At 40.6% G+C, this 17,936-nt stretch overlaps 1 protein-coding gene across 1 annotated transcript; it reads left to right on the top strand.

Annotated features, from left to right (window-relative positions):
- LOC107640818 lies at positions 4,858-5,661 on the top strand. The gene has a single exon (XM_016344317.1). The coding sequence runs from the start codon at positions 4,858-4,860 to the stop codon at positions 5,659-5,661; it is 804 nt and encodes a 267-aa protein (XP_016199803.1).

The raw sequence follows: 17,936 nt of genomic DNA, 5'->3' as shown, positions 1-17,936 counted from the left end.
AGTGGCAATAGATAAAAGCATGGAAAAAAAAGCGTGGTGATAGAGCAACAGGCACGCTTGCAGATGTGAACTTTTCAAAAGAGTGCCGATAGCTCAAAAAGCGTGGCAAAAAGTTATCGGCACACTTTTTAGCACTTTTTTGCACGCTTTAAAAATGTGGTGGAAAGCTTATTTTCTTGTAGTGAAAGTATACATAAACGAGCATGGGGTGGACAAAAGCACACACAAAAAGTCATAAATATCAAATTACATGTAACATCCTATCAACCTAAGCCTTACCTCCAGCCGTAAAGCAAAGGATAACAAAGTGTTACAACAGTTCTAAAGCTCATACAATAATATATACGGAAGGAAGTAATAATATTAGAAGCCTAAAAAAGGAATATAGGTAAAAGACTTAGAAAATAGATATATAAAAGCGCGAAGCATTACACACGATAAACAAACACGTAAAGATAAGAAAAGGGATCATAGATACAAGATAATCATATATATATAAGGTTTACAAAAGAGAACTAGTCACAGCCTGCGGAGTTTAGGCCGGCTAGCTCAAACAGAATACAACAAAGGTTTTGAAGTTAAACATCAACATCCTGTCTCTCAAAGTAAGCCTTTAAGGCAACAAATTCAATACACAAAAGTGAGAGAGATACTACATCAACATAACCAAAATGTACAAAAGATAAAATCGATCCTCCACTCTATCACCATCCCGCAAACTGATGTCTTGCATCATCTACCTCTTTCTTCTATCTAAAAGGACTATAAAAAGTGTGTAATCTCATTCAATCAATGCAATTTCATGAGTTAATGGTAAATATTATGGTACATTACTTTGAAATGAGCTTGTGTTGAATTTCAGGTGAAAAGAGCAACAAAGGAAGGAGGAAACAAGAAAAAGAAGCTGGGCGTGTGAAGTTGGGCGTGCCACTTGGTACAAATGCCACCAAATAGTATGGGCGTGGCACGCCAGCAATAAGGCGTGGCACGCCAGTTGAGAATTCCAGAAAAGGATTCATGGAGCATTAATATGGGCATGGCACGCCAGAGCCAGGCGTGGCACGCCAACTATACTTTCCAGAGAGCACTTGTGAAGACCACAAAGGGGGCGTGACACGCCAGGCTGGGCGTGGCACGCCAACCCTCTAGTCAACACTGGGCATGCCACTTGGGCTCGAAGGCGTGGCATGCCAACTCTACTCATGACTTGGGCGTGCCACTGGGTTCAAGGCATGGCACTTCAAGCTTGAAGGAGCTCACACCAACAAGGGGCGTGTAACTTGAACTCGAAGGCATAGCACGCCAATAAGTTTGACCCGAGGAACATGGAGGAAATACCAACGCTGGACGTGCCACTTGGGTCTCAGGCGTGGTACGCTAATGCTTGCAGAGCTTAAGCACCAACACTGGGCGTGCCACTTGATGTCAAAGGTGTGGCACGCGAACTCTAGCACCCAAGGAAGAGGAAGACTAGGTGTGCCACTTGGGACTTAAGGCGTGGCATGCCAAGATAAAGATAACCATGGGCGTGCCACTTGAATGCTGGGCGTGGCATGTCAGTTACTGGACTAGCGGAACTCATTCATGCCTTATTAAGGGCGTGGCACGCCACCTACTGGGTGTGGCACGCTAGTGTTGTTTTCCAGAGAAGAATGAGGAAGCCTTATTGTGGGCGTGGCATGCCACCTACTGGGCGTAACATGCCAGTGTTGTTTTCCAGAGAGGAAGGATAAAGTGCTTATTATGGGCGTAGCACGCCAGACCTGGGCATGCCACATTAGTTCAAGATTCAGGGAAGAAGACCAAAGGGAAAAACCTGGGCGTGCCACTTGAGTTCGAAGGCATGGCATGCTAGGCTAACTAAGCAAAGGAGAGACCCTGGGTGTGCCACTTGGGCTCGAAGGTGTGGTACTCCCGGGTAGCTAGCGAAGAAGGCGTGCCACTTGGGCAGCCAGGCGTGGCACGCCATGCCAAGCTGAGAAGCTAGGCGTGGCACGCCAGTCAAACGCCAGTCACACGCCAGACACATGGTTCATTTTATGAGTTTTTCCTTTTTCTTTTAGTTGTAATCTTCTTTTCTCTTTTGTATTTTCTTAATTATAGTAATACGAGTAGTATAAATAACCCCTAGAAGTACTGAAAAAGGGGTGGTTGCATTGGCTAGTTAGTTTTGGATTGCTTAGTTTAACTTCACTTCATCTCTTTCCATCTCTTGTACTTTTTTCTAAGCTATGAGTAGCTAAACTCCCTCTCATTGGGAGAGGAAGCTCTGTTGTACTTGATGGATTAATGATAGTGAATTTCTTCTTCTCTTTATCTTCTCTTTGATTTGCTAGAAGGAATTTCGTTCTTCATGCTAGTTTTTAATCATCTTGGAAAAGAGGTTGAATGCAAAATGAGTTTCATGGGAACCTTGGAAAAGGAAACATGAAACCATGGTTGAAATTCCTTTTCACACTTGAATAGATATGGGTTTTGGGATTGGATATGGTGACATAAAATCCACCCATTAATTGGATCTATGAGGATGTGTGGTATAATCAGGGACTAAGCATATCTCTCTTCATGAGCAATTAGACCAAGGAATTGGCTGATTATCAAGATTTGAGAGATTGAATCACCAAGAAATTGGGGTTCAATCAATCATGATTGCCAAGAGGTCAATGAGTTGCATGATTGAAGATGAGATGAGCTGGATTTAATCCAAAGAGAACAACATCTCCTAATCCCAATGAATCTTCCCTATTCTTACCTTTCCTATTCTTTATAGCTTTCTTCAATTTCTTCTATTCCCCATTCCTATTTACAATTCAGTCATTTATGTTTCAGTTCTTTACATTCTTGTCATTTACTTTTCTACACTTTATTGCTTTCATTTACTTTTAAGTCATTTACATTTCTGCTATTTAAATTTCTGCACTCAATACTCTCTACATTGATTAGATTAACTAAATTAACTCATTAACTAAAATAGCTCAATCAATCAATCTCTGTGGATTTGACCCCACTTCATTGTGGGTTATTACTTGACGATAATTTGGTGCGCTTGCCAAAGAATGGATTCATTTTATATGGGGAGTGAATTCCAGTCATCATGGTTTATGGCATCATTGCCGGGGATTGATTTTGAATTGACAATGATTAAGTTGATGAGCATTTAGATTAAGCATTTTCTTTACTTTGTTAGTTTCTTTAATTTCAGTCTTTACTTTAATTCTTAAGTGTTCATTGTATATATATTCACGCTAACAAAAAGTACACTAACTGTTTGATACGTTGCATCAATTAATTTTGACTTACCCACCCTTCTTCCAAAAGGGGTGATAACTCTTGTTTTAGATTGTGTTTTGTGTTGTGTATGACAGGGAGAAGAGGAGCTGTAACCTCTTACGATTCTGAACCGGAAAGAACATTTTTGAGATTGAGAAGAGAAGCAGTGGCAAGAGGCAAAAGAGTAGTTGGTGAAGAAGAAGAAGTAGAAGATAATCCAGTCCAAACCATGGAAGGAGAAGCACACAATCATCATGAAGAGGAAGTTGTTAACCATGCCCCTTCACAAGAAAGGAGAGTGCTAGGCTCCTACATCAATCCCAATCTTGGGAATTGTGGGAGTAGCATCTTGAGACCCAAAATACATGCCAACAACTTTGAGCTCAAACCACAACTAATCACTCTTGTTCAGAATAACTGTTCATTTGGAGGGAATGCTCAAGAAGATCCCAACCAACATCTAACCACATTTTTGAGGATATGTGGCACTGTGAAGTCTAATGGTGTTCACCCAGACACCTACAAACTGCTCTTGTTTCCCTTTTCTCTTAGTGACAAGGTCTCAAAGTGGCTAGAATCATTTCCTAAGGAGAGCTTGACAACATGGGAGGATGTGGTGAACAAGTTCTTAGCAAGATTTTACCCTCTACAAAGAGTCAATAGATTGAGATCTGAGGTGCAAGCCTTCAGACAACAAGATGGTGAAACTCTCTATGAAGCATGGGAGAGATACAAGAACTTGACAAGGAAGTTCCCTCCAGACATATTCAACGAATGGGTACAGCTGCATATCTTTTATGAAGGGCTACCATATGAATCAAAGAAAGCTTTAGACCACTCCTCCGGAGGCTCTCTCAACAAGAAGAAGACAATCGAAGAAGCGATAGACCTCATAGAAACTGTGGCCAACAATGAGTATTTCTATGCTTCTGAGAGAAACCCAAGAAGAGGAGTGATGGAGCTTACTTCTATGAATGCTTTGTTAGCTCAAAACAAGGTGATCACTGCTCAACTGGCAGCTCTAACCAAGCAAATAGAGAAGAATCAAGTCTCAGCTGTCCAAGCTCAAGCACCTCCACAAGAAGAAGATACCCCAGAAGTTGAATGTGAATGGGAGCAAGCCAACTATGTGAACAATTCCTCCAGACCACCATATGACCCTAATGCCAAAACATACAACCCAGGTTAGAAGAACCACCCAAATTTTGGGTGGGAAAACCAACAAAAACACAACAAAGATCACAAACCATACCACTCTAAGAAGTGAGAAGGTGGTAAATGAAGCATCCTCAAGTCACAACAAGCAAGAATAAGAAGCTGCAAGTGAACCAAAAATCAAGGAGGAAGAAGAGACATCTACCCCAGCTCCACCCAAGCAAACCTTGAAGCCTTATGTTCCAAAGGCACCCTACCCACAGAGGTTGAGAAAAGATGGGAAGGACAACCAGTTTTCTAGGTTCTTGGATATCTTTAAGAGGCTCCAAATCAACATACCTTTTGGTGAAGCATTAGAGCAAATGTCCCTCTATGCCAAGTTTCTAAAGGAGCTTATGACCAAGAAAAAAAAACTAGGAAGAAAAGGAAACTATGGTGCTCACAGAGGAATGTAGTGCTATCATACAAAAGAAACTTCCCCAAAAGATGAAAGACCCTAGGAGCTTCCAAATCCCCTGCATTATAGGGGAGATCAACATTGAAAAAGCATTATGTGATCTGGGAGCTAGCATCAACCTTATGTCCTTAACCATGATGAAGAGAATGAGAATTGAAGAGGCCAAACTAACAAGAATGACACTTCAATTAGCTGATAGAACACTCAAGTTCCCTCATGGAGTAGTGGAGGATTTGTTGGTTAAGGTGGGAGAGTTCATCTTCCCAGCTGATTTTTTTGTACTTGATATGAAGGAACAGGCTAACACATCAATCATCCTAGGGAGATCGTTCCTAGCTATTGCTGGAGCCATAATTGATGTTCAAAAAGGAGAGTTAGTCTTAAGACTGCATGAAGAGAATATGGTTTTCAATGTGTTCAAAGCAATGAGCTACCCACAGGAGTCCATTGGCAAATGCATGATGGTGGACACAATGGAAAAACTAGTTCAAGGAGTTTTAAAAGAAGAACAATGTGAAGAAATAATGGAGCAAGATCAACAAGCATCATGTGGTGAACCACTACAAGAGAGCATAGAAGACTCAATCATGCTAGACAAGGCAAGCAAAAGGGAAATGGAGGCACCAAAGCTAGAGTTGAAAACCATGCCTCCAAGCTTGAAGTATGCCTACTTGGGTGACAATGACACATATCCAGTCATCATTAATTCAAGCTTGAATGAAGATCAAGAAGAAGAGCTGATCAATGTGCTGAGACAACACAAGGATGCCATAGGATGAACACTTTCAGATTTAAAAGGGATTAGTCCTTCAATGTGCATGCATAAAATCCTTCTTGAGGAAGGTTCCAAGCCCTCAAGACAACCACAAAGAAGGTTAAATCCAACAATGAATGAAGTGGTTCAAAAAGAAGTGCTGAAATTGTGGCAAGCAGAGGTGATATACCCAATCTCAGGCAGCCCTTGGATAAGCCCAGTGCAAGTAATTCCTAAGAAAGGAGGAATCACTGTTGTGCCTAATGAAACAAATGAATTGAGACACACAAGAACAGTGACTGGGTGACGCATGTGCATAGATTATAGGAAGCTCAATGAAGCCACAAGGAAGGACCATTTTCCTCTGCCCTTTATGGATCAAATGTTGGAGAGGCTTGCCGGGCATGAATACTATTGTCTTTTGGATGGATACTGATAAACTCATATTTTATGATATATTTTGTGCCTAATTTAAGTGATTTATTCAATCCTTCACTCACTTATTCATGTTAATTGCATGGTTTTACTTTCCCTTCCTTATTATGTGAGATATGTGAAAAACATGTTTCCTATGCTTTAAGAATAATTATTTTAATTATCCTTTATTTCCATTCGATGCCGTAATTTGTGTGTTGAGTAGTTTCAGATCTTTTAAGGCAGGAATGACTTAAAGGATGGAAAGGAAACATACAAAAATGGAAGGAAAGCACAAAATGGAGTTTTTGAAGAAACTGGCAGCAACGCGAACGCGTGGACGACGCGGCCGCATGCCCAGCGCGAAGAGAGCGCGACGCGAACGCGTGAATGACGCGAACGCGCGCCTTGAGCAGAACGCAGATGACACGGACGCATGACCGAAGCGAACGCGTGATAAGGAAAACTCCAGACGACGCGACCGCGTGACCCACGCAGACGCGTGACAGAGGCCACGCACCAAAAATTACAGAAAATACTCCCAGCGATTTCTGAAGCCCTTTTCGGCCCAGATCCAAGTATAGAAAGCACATATTAGAGGTTATAAAGTGGGGGAATGCATCCATTCAAAAGGAGAGAGTCTCCAATTATTTATTTTTGATGATTTAGATGTAGTTTTTAGAGAGTGGTTCTCTCCTCTCTCTCTTAGGATTAGGATTTAGGATTTTTCTTGCTTTCATGATTGTCTCTTTTTATCAGGTTCAACTTTCCTTTTTATTATCTTCTCAATTTAATTTATGAACTTTTCTATGTTACAGATAATTCACTTAATTAATGGTATTTGAGGTATTTCAGTTTATGATTGCTCTCTTTTGTTTATGTTACTGTTACTTCCAACCTGAAGATATTTTTATTCGAGTAGATTTACTTTTCCCCTTTTGGTCTTGGTTAAGAAATTAGTAACTCAGGAGTTATCAAACTCAACGTGATCGATAATTGTTATCTTTGCTAATTGAATTGAACTTCAATAATTCCAGTCCTTTCTCAGGAATTGACTAGAACCTGAAGATCAGACTAATTAATCCAATTGATCTTCCCTTGCTTTAGTAAAGGCTAACTAAGTGGGAGTAAGACTCAATTCTCATCACCATTGATAAAGATAACTAGGATAGGACTTCCAATTTCTCATACCTTGCCAAAAGTGTTTTTTACAGTTATTTATTTATTTTATTTGTCATTCAAATTACTTGTTCCTTACTTTTAAAACCCGCAATTTACAATCTTCATAACTAATAGTAAGAACATACCTCCCTGCAGTTCCTTAAGAAGACGACCCGAGGTTTAAATACTTCGGTTATTAATTTTAAAGGGGTTTGTTACTTGTGACAACCAAAACGTTTGTACGAAGGGATTTCTGTCGGTTTAGAAACTATATCTACAACGCAACTATTTTTATAAAATTCTTTACCAGCAAAAATTCTAATGTCAAAATGGCGCCGTTGCCGGGGAACTACAAACGTGTGCCTTATTATTGGTTATTGTAAATATTTTATTTTGCCTATTTATTTATTTTATTTTTGCTTTTTAATTTTTATTAGCTACTATGAATTCTCACCCCTCTCGCTTTGAGTTTGGTTCTAATATTGTTGAAAGGAGTGAAAGCTATAACAGAAATATGCATCAAGGTCAGAGAAATCAAAGATGGATGGAGCCAAGAGGATTTGATCAACCCTTTAGGCAACAACACCCTCCAAGATATCATGGACAAAGACTATTCTACAATGGATACCAAGCTGATAGATATGGTAGACCACCCTGTAACTACCAACAAGCTCCACCCTGTGCTTATAGACCACCCTCTCAATGTAGCTTTGAACCACCACACTCACAAGTTTCTTTTCACCATTCACCACCATATGATCCTTATTTACCCCAATCCCAATCTGATTACTCCCAAACACCACCACTTCCCTACGTACCATGTCCAAATCCATCACCTCCAGAATCACAGGCTCGCCTCAAGGAAACAGTAGATCAACTTCAAACAACCCTTCATCAACTGGAGCAAGTAATAAGTCAATTATCATCTAGACGTTCGGGCATTCAAGGACCTCCCACAACCCCATGTGGACAATCTAATGAAGAGCGTAGCATAAAGGAGATACTAGAAACTCCAGTGGACAAAACAGAGTGTGACTTCGTACTGGAACAAGTAGAGAAAGCTGTCATTATAAATGAAGAAGAGTTGGTTGAAGACTTAGGAGACGCTGAACTTCCATGGAAATCCAGAGTTGTGGAAAATTCTATCAAGGACGTTACAATTGATGCTAAGGAGGATAGTGCACAACCCCCAAGGCAAGTCTTTTATGAAGAACTAGACGGAATAATCCAAGAAGCAAATCTCCTTGATGATGATAGTCACAAGTCAAGTTCTTCTAGTAATGAACTTGCATCCGCAAGTGAATTCTCTGAGATTGAAGAACCTTATCCAAGTGAATACGAAGCAGATGCGGAGGTAGATTTCTCTCAACCTCCAGCTTATGACTTGAGTGATGAGGAAGACATAGAAGACTTTGATCAGGACGATATCGCATTTGAAGAATTTTGCAAGGAAGTGGAGAAATTCACAGAAGAGCACAATGGAGTAGAACTTACAGAACCACTAGACACACCTACCCCAAGGCCATTACCACCTAATACAAGCTTCAAGTGGGTACAATCCTTAACCTTTATCTTTACTTTTCCACTTGAATATGGTTTGCTGGAAACAGATGGCCAGCTTAGAGCTCTCTGCGGCTTTAAGAGTAAGAGGGAAATGGCTCGCACTCAGAGCTGGTGCACAAGGTTCAATAAGGTTCCACGCTTCAACTCGAAGTGCACGGATTGGCATCATGTTCAATTGAATGGATCTCGGAAAACGTTTGGTTATCTTGCTGAGAATCTAATTTCTAAGCCGCCCGGATGGAAAAATATAGATCAAGACGAAGGCGGATTTAAAAGCAATGTTTGGGATCCCGGAATCTATTCTGACATTCGTCACCCTGGGAGCCTGAGAATCTGTTTGAAGCTGCTCAGAAGCTTTACATGCCTAGTTTGGGACCCCGGAGGCTGTTGGCATTCCAAACATTGGTGAAGATTTCTAGATGAGTTTAAGCATAAGCCACCATAACAGGAAGCTCATCCAATGTCCAACTTAAGGACTTTAACTAAAAGTGCTAGGTGGGAGACAACCCACCATGGTATGGTCGTTTCTTTTTTAGTTTTATGTCGTGTTATTTATTTTTATTCTTTTTTCAATTGAACATGAATATTATTCATTAGCATTGCATACTGCATAATTGCATAATTGCATATATAAAAATAAAAAAAAGGTGTGCGACGCGACCGCATTGCTCATGCGATCGTGTCAGTTGCGAAAACCACCTCCCATGCGTCCGCGTCATTCACGCGACCGCATGATCTGGAAATCGGCGTAAAGATCCAACGCCCAGAAAGTTGGGCTGGAATCGTGCGGCTGTTGTGCATTTCGCACAAAACGACATATGCGGTCGCGTCCCTAACGCAATCGCGTCATTTGCACAACACCCATCCCACGCGATAGCGTGAGCGATGCGTCCGCGTCGCGTGAATATCATGGCACCCCAGTAGAGACAGAGAGTTGTGCCGAAACGACGCTGGAATTGTGCGTTTCGCATAATTTCCGGCGACGCGGTCGCATGCCCCACGCGACCGCGTCATTCATCCTTTTTCCATTCCATGTGGTCGCATCACTCACGCGATCACGTCAACCCCCATTCCACCCCAGCCACACGATCGCGTGCCCCACGCGATTGCGTGGATTCAAATTCATTAACCCCCCCAGTGACGCGAAACCCTACCCTGTCGCGCCCCCCAACCCCTTTCTTCTTCCTCTTTTCTGCAACCCCCTCTCCACCCCTCGCCACCCACAACCACCACCATCGGCCGCACCACCGTTGACCACCCAGCCGCGATGCCACCCCCTTCTTCCTTCTCTCTCTTTCTTCTTCCCTCCACCACCGCTGCCCCCTCCGCAACCACCACCCCCACCGCGCCACCACGTAACCCACGTAACCCACCACCAACACCCTCACCCCTTCCCTTCTTTCCCCCTTAATATCTACCCCTCCTATTACCCCTACCCGAAAACCCCCTGCCTCCGAACAGCCACCACCACCGCGCCAACCGCCCCTCAACCGCCGCGTCAGCCACCACCACAACCACCCCCCTACCATCTCACTGCCCTACTTTCATTCATACGCCTACCAGGTTCTGCCAAACACCACTCTTTCAATTCGTAGTTAATTGCATATTTTTCCATTTATGTTCAAAATTAGGCTAGTTAGATATGCATGTTGTAGTGGATTCTAGGTAGTTAGGTAGCCTAGGATGTGGTTAGTGGATCTAGGCCTGATTAATTGCGCTATTCTTGCTACTTGTTTTATAATTTTCGCAATTCTACTGTTGATGTGATCTAAGTATTGTTCATATGATATTCTTACTGTTCATGCTGCTATTGCGACTGCTCTTTCATGTTCATATTATTTATATCTATTTGTAGTTTATTTTAATTTATATGAACTATTCTGCTTGCTGTTTATTTTCCGGGAACATCCAATTTTAGCCGAAATGCTGCCCAATATTCTGTAAATTGTTTTGATTCTCATTCATGTATCGGTTTTGGCATTTTCAATTTTGCTTTCCTTAGCTTTCACCAAACTAACTCCTGAATGCACGGGCCAGCATTCCTATTCCTTTTGTTTCCCCGATTAATAAATCACATTATTGATGATTTGATTTCAAATTTTCATTATTGATATATTTATATGAATCAACAACAACTTGATTTCCTTGCTTGAATATGAGTTGTGTGTTGCTTCAAATTGTGAAATTCTTGTTACTTAGAAACCAATCATCTTGCCACTTACTCTGACTTTCTTTTTTACTAACTCACTGATTTTTTATTTCTAACCTCTTTTTCAATTTAACACCACTTTTAACATTCTAACAACCCCCCTCTGCTTTTTGACTCACTCTTTACTTTTACTTTTTAACTCAAGGCATGTTTATGGTTTTTCCTAATTAACATGAATTCTATTTATATTACATTTTGGATTGAAATTTCTCATCTCAGCTTTTTAATTCCGAACCAATCCAAAACGCACAATTCTTCAACTCATTTCATTATTCTACTGCTCCTTTGCCACTATGTGCTTATTTTGTTATTTGCCTACTTGTTTTCCTGTTTTTATTATATCCTAGATTTCTGTTTTTCAGGATGTCTGACACCCAAAGAAAAGGAAAAGAAAAGGCAACAACTGGCAAACAGAAAAGAGGAGAATCCTCTATGTCCATCCTGGACATCATGCATGATGACTCCTGACGGGAGAAACACTTTACCTCGCAGGAGAAGGCTGACCAGCTACTCCCTGCCACTGATCCCATTAAGTTTGCAAACAGATACTGCAAGCTGAAGTATCTGGTGTTTGCAACTTCCAGGAACCTGTACCTAGAGCAGACTCTGAAAATTCCGGAAGAACTCCAGCATTACACCTCTGATCAAATCAAACAGAGAGGCTGGTTCTTCATGGAGAGAAACCTGACAGAGGTCAATACTTCTTGGGTAAGAGAGTTTTACTGCAATTACTTCAAAACTTCCCTAGATCCAGTGAACCTAAGAGGGAAGCAGATACTGGTCACTGAAGAGGCCATTGAGGATATTCTGCAGCTTCAGCCTAAATCCAATCAGCTTGATGGTTACCAAAAGACTGAGGAGGACATGCGCTTCATGAGGTTTGACTGGGATGCGGTCAAGGCAAGGATAGCCCTTGACCCGACTGTCCCATGGGTCATGGGTCAGAACACCACCATGCCTAAGGGAATCAAGCGGATATACTTAAATGACGAGGCTCGGCTCTGGCACCAGATCCTGAGCAACTTTATTATGCCGAGTACTAATGAGACGGAGCTACCTGCCGCTATGATCACCCTCCTCTGGTGTGTGATGGAGGGTAAGGACCTGTACCTGCCACGATTCATCCGGTACTACATGGCCAGGGTCCACGTCAGAGGCACTCTCCCCTTTCCATATCTGATTACCCAGCTCGGCCGTCGAGCTGATGTGCCTTGGGAGGATGTTGATGAGAAGCCACCTGCTACAGAATGCAAGAAGATTATCCCTCACAGCAGGAACTTTCTGGCTTTGGGCTACAGACCTCCATTCCTCACTACCCCTGATGAGACAGCTACACCTTCAGCTGGCCCCTCTTCATCTACTGCTACCCCAGCTACCACCACTGCACCCCCACCTGTCTCAGAGCCAGTTTATCACCTCGTGCACTGCCTATTTCAGTAGCTAGACTAGATGGAGCGCCGCAACCGGCGCCGATATGAGAGATCTGAGCGTCGCAGCAAGCGACGCTATGAGCACCTAAAGCTGATGGTACGATCTGGCGGCGACATCCCTTCCGAGCCTGACACACCATCAGATCCATCTGAGGAGGAGGCGGATGATCATGAGACCCATCCACAGAGAGAGGCTGAGCAGGCAGGCCCGGAGCAGGCTGCATCACAGCAGGAGGAGCCGCTTCAGATTCAGGCTGCAGACCCAGAGGTTCCTATACAGTCAGCACCTCCTCTGCAGCAGGCAGATCCTCAGACCACCACCACAGAGACTCCAGCCACCCGTCCTTCTAGTGATGACACTCCTTCACATCCTGCTTGAGTGAGCATCGAGGACGATACTTTATTTTAAGTGTGGGGAGGTTGACATCTCTGGCGTATTTTTCTTGGTGAACCACTACAGACCCTTTATTTTATTTTGTTATTTTTCTGTATTTTGATCTTTATTTTTATTTCTTAGTACTTATATATTGCTCTTTTCATGTATTTCTACTCTATTTCTGCATGTTGCACTTTAGTTTATATTTTAGCCAGTTAGTTTAGTTGCAATTCTAACTTATTAGTTATAGAATATGTGGATTAATTAGTATAGTTTACCCTTTTAGTATATGATAGTTTGGTTTAAATTGAAAATAAAAAGGAAGTAAACTAGAGACTTTAACATAAACAATCCACACACCTTGTATATATAGCATTACATGTTAGTTAGTTAACAACATTTCATCAAGGAGAAACACTAAAACTTTAAAGCCACCCTAAGATTTACATTGAGAATAATGGAAACTCTTAATTTTTACTTGCATGACATATATAACTGAGATATGATTTTTGAGCTAGAGAACACACAACCTGTGAGTTTTGAGCTTAATTGTATGGTTACATTCAAATCATAATATTTTATTCCTGTGTGTTTTGCCCTTCTTTTTTATTCTGATGTTCTTTACTTTGTTTTAATCTATATGTCCAATTATAGAATATAGATACATACCAAGAAAGTGATTGAGGCCATTGTTTGATTCTAACTCACTTATCCCAAATTAGCCTACCTTTTACATCACCCTTGTTAGCCCCCTTGAGCTTTTAATCCCCTCTTGTTCTATAAACCACATTACTAGCCTTAAGCAGAAAAATAAAATAAAAATCCCAAGTTGAATCCTTGGTTAGCTTAAGATAGAAATTGTGTATTGTTTAAGTATGGGGAACCTTATGGGAACATGGATGATAAAAATAAAGGTAGAAAGTTAAAAAGAATAAAGACATTTCAAAATAAAAGTTTTGGGAAGCATGCTCATGTGAAATCAAAACAATTGAATTACCATGTGCACTAAAAAAAATTTTCTATTTAAATAAAGGGGATACAAAAATTCTCCAATTGCAAAATAAAAAAGAATCAATGCACATGGGACAAAAGTTAAAGTTAATATATGAGCTTGCAATACAAAGTGAAAAAAAAAATTGGATAAATAGGTAAAGAAGCTTTGCTTTATAAATATGTATGTTGGTGAGATCTTAGACTAATCAAGGATTCACTTATTAGCTCACTTAGCCTTATACATACACCCTTACCTTTACCTTGGCCCCATTACAACCTTAAATAAAGACCTCATGATTTTTTGTATGTCTGTATTCTATAATTGTTGATTGGTTAGATGAAGAACAAAGTTATAGAAAGTAAGGATAAAAAGAAGAATGGAGTGATTAACTCAATAAACACTGAGTGACTAGAGAGTAAACACAAAATCCAGTGAGGGTTCAATAGCTCATCAACATATATCTCTGCTTAAATTGTTAATTGTCTTGCAAGTTTATAAATTATTTTTCTTTCCCATCTCAATTGTAAAAGTTCTTTAACATTATCTAAGGTTTGGCTATGCATATATGACTCCTTGAGAATGTGAATTAGTTCAACTACATGTAAGTTTTATATACAAGTGAATGACAATTAGAATTGCATGATTCATTTAGGTAGTTGCATTTAGAATAGATTGCATTGCATGAGATTTCACCACTTTAATTTTAACCTTACTCTTTATCTTGGATTTAGCATGAGGACATGCTATTGTTTAAGTGTGGGGAGGTTGATAAACCCATATTTTATGATATATTTTGTGCCTAATTTAAGTGATTTATTCAATCCTTCACTCACTTATTCATGTTAATTGCATGGTTTTACTTTCCCTTCCTTATTATGTGAGATATGTGAAAAACATATTTCCTATGCTTTAAGAATAATTATATTAATTACCCTTTATTACCATTCGATGCCGTGATTTGTGTGTTGAGTAGTTTCAGATCTTCTAAGGCAGGAATGACTTAAAGGATGGAAAGGAAACATACAAAAATGGAAGGAAAGCACAAAATGGAGCTTTTGAAGAAACTGGAAGCGACGCGAACGCGTGGACGACGCGGCCGCATGCCCAGCGCGAAGAGAGCGCAACGCAAACGCGTGAATGACGCAAACGCGCGCCTTGAGCAGAACGCAGATGAAGCGGATGCATGACCGAAGCGAACGCGTGATAAGACAAACTCCAGATGACGCAACCGCGTGACCCACACGGACGCGTGATAGAGGCCACGCACCATAAATTACAGAAAATGCTCCTAGCGATTTTTGAAGCCCTTTTTGGCCCAGATCCAAGTACAAAAAGCACAGATTAGAGGTTATAAAGTTGAGGAATGCATCCATTCAAAAGAGAGTCTCCAATTATTTACTTTTGATGATTTAGATGTAGTTTTTAGAGAGAGGTTCTCTCCTCTCTCTCTTAGGATTAAGATTTAGGATTTTTCTTGCTTTCATGATTATCCCTTTTTATCAGGTTCAACTTTCCGTTTTATTATCTTCTCAATTTAATTTATGAACTTTTCTATGTTACAGATAATTCTCTTAATTAATGTTATTTGAGGTATTTTAGTTTATGATTGCTCTCTTTTGTTTATGTTACTGTTAATTCCAACCTGAAGATATTTTTTTTTCGAGTAGATTTACTTTTTCCCTTTTGGTCTTGGTTAAGAAATCAGTAACTCAGGAGTTATCAAACTCAACGTGATCGATAATTGTTATCTTTGCTAATTGAATTAAACTTCAATAATTCCAGTCCTTTCTTAGGAATTGACTAGAACTTGAAGATCAGACTAATTAATCCACTTGATCTTCCCTTGCTTTAGTAAAGGTTAACTAAGTGGGAGTAAGACTCAATTCTCATCACCATTGATAAGGATAACTAAGATAGGACTTCCAATTTCTCATACCTTGCCAAAAGTGTGTTTTACAGTGATTTATTTATTTTACTTGTCATTCAAATTACTTGTTCCTTACTTTCAAAAGCCCCAATTTACAATCTTCATAACCAATAGTAAGAACATACCTCCCTGCAGTTCCTTGAGAAGACGACCCGAGGTTTAAATACTTCGGTTATTAATTTTAAAGGGGTTTGTTACTTGTGACAACCAAAACGTTTGTACGAAGGGATTTCTGTCAGTTTAGAAACTATATCTACAATGCGAATATTTTTATAAAATTCTTTACCAGCAAAAATTCTAACGTCAAAATGGCGCCGTTGCCGGGGATACACTTAGAAGAGAATTTTTGGAAAAATTATTTCCAGTTGAAGTTACTGATATACTGAGGAAAGACATTTCCATGATTGTTCAAGATGAATCCGAGACTCTCTATGAATACTGGGAGCGCTTCAACAACCTTCTGGAAGCATGCCCCCACCATATGATTGAGAAGATAGTATTGCTCGGCTACGTCACACAGGGCATGAGGCCCTAAGATAAGACCATATTGGAAAGTGCTAGCAATGGGTCTATGAAGAAGTACAAGACCACTGATGAGGCATGGCAATTGATCAGCTACTTAGCTGAATCTAATCGGAATCACAGGCAGAAACAAGGCCGTTCAAAAGTTGTTCCAGAAGTATCCTCTAGCAGTGAGACTGCTGCTCTAACTCAGAGTATCTGTGAAATGACCAACTTACTGAAGCAGGTGCAATTGAATCAACAACAAGTTCATCAAGCTCAACCTTCTCCACCACAGCAAAGCTAATAGTTAGTCCCACAGAGAGTTTGCAGAATCTGTGCTGATTATAGCCATTATACTGATGAATGTCCGCAGCTCCAGCAGGAAGATAACACCGTGGCAGCCACTCATAACTTCTATGACCGCCCCAACCAAGGGTACAATCAAGGTGGCAGTTACAGCCATGGATGACAGGACAATTCTAACCAGAAATAGAGAGATAATTCAAACCAGAATTAGAGGGACAACAATAACAGAAGAGGCAGAGACAGTCAGGGAAATCAGAGGTGGAATAATAACAACAACAGGAAGCAGAACCAAAACCAGCCTTACAGAGTACCTCACCTGAGGCAATTCCAAGGATCACAGCACAACCAACAGCAGACCTCTCAGATCACTTACCCCTCTTCATCTTCTAATGATGAGTTACTACAATCCATTGATCGGAGACAACAGGCCATGGAAAATAACCTTAATTCTACTCTATATGGTCTGAACTCTACCTTGCAAGCTCTTATCTCACAGATTAGATCAATGAATAACTCCAATAACCAGCCTTTGAGCTCTAGTAGAATCCCCTCTCAACTATTACCTAATCCAAAGGGTGGCATTAACGCCATCACCCTAAGGTCCGGAACCACACTGCAGGAGAGGAATCAGGAGGAGCCAAACCCAAGAGAACACGCCTCAGCTGAAGAGGTAGTGGAAGTAGAAGATGTTGAAGAGGAAGAGGACATACAGGACATGGTAGATGAAGAAGAAGTTCAACCACAGGAAGAAGCACCAAAGGACCCTGAAGCTGTGAAGGACGCCATTCCTATTCCATTTCCACAAATTGTAAGGAAGGCCAGGAAGCAGATGGAACTTGATCCCAAAATGGTAGACATATTCAAAAAGGTTGAGGTAACTGTTCCCCTTTTTGATGTTATTCAGCAGGTACCTAAGTACGCAAAGTTTCTAAAAGATTTATTTATACATAAAGACAAAATTAATGAATTAGAAACTATTCCTTTAGGTAGTTTTATATCTGCTTTAATGGGAGGTATACCTGAAAAGTGTAGTGATCCAGGTCCATGTATGGTTAATTGTATTATTGGTGGTGTGATATTTTCTGACTGCATGTGTGATTTAGGAGCATGTGTTAGTATAATGCCTTTGTCTATATATGATAATTTGAGGCTCCCTCCCTTAAAAAGGTCGGCAGCTCGTTTTGTGTTAGCAGATAAAAGCATTATTACAGTGGTTGGAATCACTGAAGATGTATTAGTGGACATTAAGGGGCTCACCTTCCCCATTGATTTTTATATCTTGGAGATGCCCCAAAATAACTCAGAGAAGCCATCATCAATCCTGCTCGGAAGACCATTCCTGAAAACCTCAAAGTTCAAATTGGATGCTTTTTCAGGAACATACTCTTTTGAAATAGATGGCCGAGTAGTAATCTT

The sequence above is a fragment of the Arachis ipaensis genome, chromosome B05 (genome assembly GCF_000816755.2).
Source record: "Arachis ipaensis cultivar K30076 chromosome B05, Araip1.1, whole genome shotgun sequence".
In the NCBI taxonomy this organism is placed as follows: Eukaryota; Viridiplantae; Streptophyta; class Magnoliopsida; order Fabales; family Fabaceae; genus Arachis; species Arachis ipaensis.
The sequence above is the reverse complement of the archived record's forward strand: the minus strand, read 5'-3'. Positions and strand labels throughout refer to the sequence as shown.